This window comes from Aplysia californica, unplaced genomic scaffold (assembly GCF_000002075.1).
Source record: "Aplysia californica isolate F4 #8 unplaced genomic scaffold, AplCal3.0 scaffold00933, whole genome shotgun sequence".
In the NCBI taxonomy this organism is placed as follows: Eukaryota; Metazoa; Mollusca; class Gastropoda; order Aplysiida; family Aplysiidae; genus Aplysia; species Aplysia californica.
Window position 1 is genome coordinate 32,737 of NW_004798203.1, and position 5,013 is coordinate 37,749.

Sequence of the window (5,013 nt, forward strand, 5' to 3'; positions counted from 1 at the left end):
TCTCTCTCTGTGTGTGTGTGTGTGTGTGTGTGTGTGTGTGTGTGTGTGTGTGTGTACACGTGGTGAAACACCAAACCAATGAGCCAGGATCTGGACAATAAAGATGTATCTTTGCTTATCTTATCTTAAAAACATTAGCCAACTGTTGTGTCTTCTAGTGTGATGCTAGGCCTGCAATACAGTTCAAAGTTTGTTTATACTTATTCTGCGCATTTGTTTTTGACGTTGTTACGTATACACACATAAACACACACACGCACGAGTTATCGTTCATATACACAAACACACACACAAACACACACACACACACACACACACACACACACACACGCACACACACATACACACACATACACACACAAACACATACACAGACAGACAGAACGACGGAGAGAGTGCAAGTATGTTAGTTAGTTTTAGTAAGGTTTTACGATGCTCACGACTGCATATTAAGGTCATACATGCATGAGCGCCAAGGGGTAGATGTCAACAGAGAAGTCCAAACGTGGAATCAGGCTTACTCTGCTCACCTCTCTAGCCTCAACAGCACAAAGTCTGCTTCGACTTTCAAGTTCAAGGCACCCGGAAATAGCAGTTCACAAGAGAGTGACAAACATACAAAAGAAGTAGAGGAAAATAACGATAGAAAGAATGAGGAAAGAAAAAGCAGCAGGTCCCTCTATGTTGTTCAGGCACATTATGAGCATGGTATTGATAAATCAGCCCATTTACAATTCTACTGTGCATAAGATCAGAACATGTTCATACCCCCCCCCCCCCTTTGGGAATGGCCTAAAAACAACTTCAGTCAATAGCACTGCCCTGGTGGGGGTATGCATGTTAGATAGATAGATAGAATCTAGATAGATGTATGTCTGTATTTGTGTGTTTGTGTGTGTGTGTGTGTGTGCGTGGGTGTGTGTGAGGGAGAGAGATAAAGAGAGAGAGAGAGAGAGAGAGAGAGAGAGAGAGAGAGAGAGAGATGTAGAGAGAGAGAATGTGTGTATGTGTAGTAAGAGAGAAAGAGGGAAGAAGAGAAGGGAGAGAGAGAGAGAGAGAGAGAGAGAGAGAGAGAGAGAGAGAGAGAGAGAGAGAGAGAGAGAGAGAGAGAGAGAGAAATGGGTGGGGGGGGTAGGGGGGAGGAGATGGGACTGTCTGTAGGCATAAGTAACAAAAGACAACTTCATAAAAATATGACTTTTTATTTCTATAAGTTTGATTTTATTTTAAGCTTTTCCAAGCACGAGACCCCAAGACAGAACTACAACATGTGTGGTAGTGGGATGAAGGAAGCCTCTCGACAAAATAATAAAATGAAAAAAAAAACTGACATTTTTCAGTTCGATCGGCAATCTGTATCGATTCTTATTAATTGGCTCAGCACACATTATATTAATTTTAAACTCCATTTCTGTTAGGATTTTACTGGGAAAACGTAGATCAAATGCACAAAAAAATGTACATTTTCAGTGTTAAAAGACTCCCAATCATTGGAAGTCACCAAACTTTCTAGCCATGTCCGTGTATATATTTCCTCCAACTTCAGATGAGCCCACCTCATTCAATCGTTAATACTCTACTTCTATTATAGATAGAGTGTATTATTATTATTTCTAAAAATATAGAAGGAAAAAAAAACGAAAAATGGCACGCTCTAAGTTGATTTCAATAACTCTATATGCCCAAAAATTGACGAGCGTATGAATTAACGCGTCGTGACACGTATTACGAAATATTTATTTTAGTTTCACAAAGGAACAACAACAACAAAAAACTCCCCAAATATCGAAGTAAGAAAGGATGTAACAAAAAATATATAGGTTTTATGTTCTCAACATTTACAAAATGTGTTTATTTAAATAAAACGGTATAGAAGTAACAGGCACATTGTGATAAGTGAACGCTGTGTCTGTCCGCTGCCACCACCACTCCTTTCTTCGAGGGGGGTCTTGTGACCTAGAGGTTAAGGTGTTGGCCTCTCATTCAAAGGTCCCGGGTTCGAATCCGGGTAGCGACCGAAAAAAATATTCTCTAAAATCGTCTCCTTTTACCTCCTTTCCTGCTCTCTAGCAATGTTTTGTCGTGTGCTTTCGTCTCCTCTTTCTGCCCCCACCCCATCACTTCCTTTGCCCTCTCCTCTGGGCTCCGGACTCTTTCTGCACCCTTTCTACTGCTACTCCCTGGCTCCTTCTTACTGCTGTCTTTCAGCCACACCACTGATCTTTTGGTAGGAAAGATCTACACCTAGCCTTCTCGGACAAGAGCGAAAAATCTCGGAGGGCCCGTGTGCAAGTTGCGCACGTTAAAGATCCCTTGGTGGTCTAAAATCGATAAGAGAAGGCTTCGGCCGCCACCCGGGCAAAATTTAAAATTTCTTACCAACTGAAAAAGTTTAATGTGTTCCGCGCGCTCATATGACCTTATGCAGTTGCGAGCGCCGTAAAACACTAACCAAAAAAAAAAATCCCATCTCCGATACAAAATGTAAGGACACCTCTCTTTGCTGTTGTCGCGACTTTCAGGACCGTCTATATGTCGCTTTCGTTGTTGTTGAAGCTACCAGACCTGTTGAGAGGGGGTTTTTGGGTGTGTGTGGTTTGTTGTTTTTTTAGGGGGGGGGGGGCTCTGGTAGGTCCCACTTTTTACTTTTTAAAGTGTTTCAATGTGTGTGTGTGTGTGTGTGTGTGTGTGTGTGTGTGTGTGTGTGTGTGTGTGTGTGTGTGTGTGTGTGTGTGTGTGTGTGTGTGTGTGTGTGTGTGTGTGTGTGTGATGAACACCAAACATCTTGGAAATTAAAAATGGCAACGTCAAAGCTCTGTGTAGCCATGCACGAGTAGTTCTTTTCGGGAATTGAGAGAGCTGATAATAAGCCGCAAGTACATGTCTTTGACGGTTGTTGGGAGGGTTTTTTTTACGTACAACCTTGGTCTACATGAAGGGAGCAAACTCTTATTTCAGGAACCTTGCTATGACCGTAAAATAAAGGACACCAAAGCACATAAAGTATCAACACATCCAACGTAAGAAAACCTTGTCATTATCCAAACAATCCATTAACCGAACGTTACAACTGATGTTTCAGCATGTTAAAAATCATTGTTCAAATTCGTCTCTTCCGTGTCCTGTCGAGTTATTGTAGTGGCAGGGGAGTAGGAGGTGGGTTGCTCCGCCGTCTAGGGCAGACAGACAGACAGACAGACAGACAGACAGACAGACAGACAGACAGACAGACAGACAGACAGACAGACAGACAGACAGACAGACAGGGATGAGAGTGGGTGCCTATGCGTAGTGTCTGAGCGAGTGTTTATGTTTTTAAATATGTGTGTGTTGTAGTTTTTATTCATGTTGTCTTTCTTGTTCATGTTACTGCTGCTGTTGCTGTGGTTCTTGCTGATGTTGTTGCTGCTACTACTGTTGTGGTTGTGTTGTTGTCGGAGGTGGTACTGTTGTATTTTTATTAAGTAGAAGGTTACAGTTTTAGCCCGACGAAATTAAAATTCTTGAGTAATTTTTTTCTTGTCTAAAATATAATTACTTCCCAGACGGAATCAATTTATTATGTTGTGCATAAATATTTGTCGAGTCACGTCAAGATGCCGTCCATCCCTCAGGCTCTGAGCTCAACCCTGCACTGATAGTTGCCCGGAGAGAACACAGTCCCCAGGGTCCAGTCTTTGGGGTGCGATGACGGAAGTGTTTCCCCGGAAGGAGGTAGAAAACGGAAGTGCTGGAGTAAGGTGACCAGGACGAGGAAGAGACGTGACCTGGCAAAGTTCTCCCCTGGACACAGCCGCCGCCCAGTGCCGAACACCATCAACTTCCTGCGCTGTGGATGTTCAGGGTCAACCAGCTGACCACTACCGTCCAGGAAGCGTTCCGGTCGGAAGTTCCAGGGTTGGTCCCAGTGGTCATCGCGGTGATGGAAGTACCAGGAGTTGAGGAGGAGAGTGCTGCCTTTGGGGATCGTGTAGCCATCTATGGTCAGGTCGGCGTTGGCGAAGTGGGGCACCAAAAATGGCGCAAGGGTCAAGATGCGTAGTATTTCCAAGATAGCAGCTTCTGTGTAAGGCATGTGTCGTCGATGTAAGAAACCCGGTGTGCTGTTCCCGATCACCTTTTGGATTTCTCCGTTGATTCGATCCTGTGCCTTTTGATCTTTAATGAGATACAGAAACAAGCCACTGATGGAACAAGCCGTGCTGAGATACGAGGCACCCACGATGTCCATTATCAGGGTGATGATGACCTCATCAGACAGAATTTCAAATTGACCTTCCTCTTCCAGTTTCTTTTGTTGTTCCAACAACTCGGAGATAACACCGCTTTTTTCCCCTTGGAGATAAGCTTCTTTAACCTTAAGGAAGATTGAGTCTATGAGTTCCTTACGATATAAGTACAAATCATCAACTAGTCGCTTTATTTTTAGCCCGGGAATAAAACGAGCTAACGGAAAGAATTGCAAGACTGTATCGTTCTCAATTTGGAAACATTCATTAGCTGTATCTAAAAATTTGGTTATGACTTCTAGATCTGTGTCAACCAGAAGTTTTCCTTTCAAAAGCAACCCCACAACGCGAAGAATTAAATCGCTCAGTTCGTTTTTCAAAGGCACGTTGCCTTCATAGTTTTTCAACTTGGACTTCATGTCCAGTACGAGTGTTTCGAGCATGTTGGCACCATCTCCGTATACCTTTAAAGCTGTATGGAAAACCTTTCGCCTCTTCACAAGCTCTGTGTCGAAGTTTGCCGTGATGATGTTCTTGTAATTGTAACAAAAGTATTTTCCACCGAAAGTGGGGGGTCTGTCGTTGGTGATATCTCTATTCTCCGGATCACAGAGCAGTCGACGGACAAGGTCGGAGTCGTTAACAAATACAATCTTTCCCATACCGGCGTTCACTTCCACCAGGTCGCCATATTGCTTTGCCCAAATCTCGCCTATCTGGTGCAGGTTGTTATCCCGCAGGGCAGCGAACACTGTGCGGAGTCCATGGAGGAACGGGGGGCCGG

General features: G+C 43.7%; 2 protein-coding genes across 2 annotated transcripts in view; both read right to left on the reverse strand.

Annotated features, from left to right (window-relative positions):
• Positions 1-1,517, reverse strand: part of LOC101855909 (cytochrome P450 2C31-like) — a 5,118-nt gene extending 3,601 nt beyond the window's left edge. Inside the window, exon 1 of the mRNA XM_005110705.1 lies at positions 1,507-1,517. Coding sequence (XP_005110762.1) covers positions 1,507-1,517 — 11 coding nt within the window. The remainder of the gene's footprint in view (positions 1-1,506) is intronic.
• Positions 1,518-3,610: 2,093 nt separating this feature from the next.
• LOC101856138 (steroid 17-alpha-hydroxylase/17,20 lyase-like) lies at positions 3,611-4,891 on the reverse strand. The gene has a single exon (XM_005110706.1). The coding sequence runs from the start codon at positions 4,889-4,891 to the stop codon at positions 3,611-3,613; it is 1,281 nt and encodes a 426-aa protein (XP_005110763.1).
• Between the last annotated feature and the right edge of the window lie 122 nt (positions 4,892-5,013).

Excerpts from the sequence above, each read along its gene's own strand:
- LOC101856138 (XM_005110706.1), bottom strand. The coding sequence starts at position 4,891 with ATGGGAAAGATTGTATTTGTTAACGACTCCGACCTTGTCCGTCGACTG.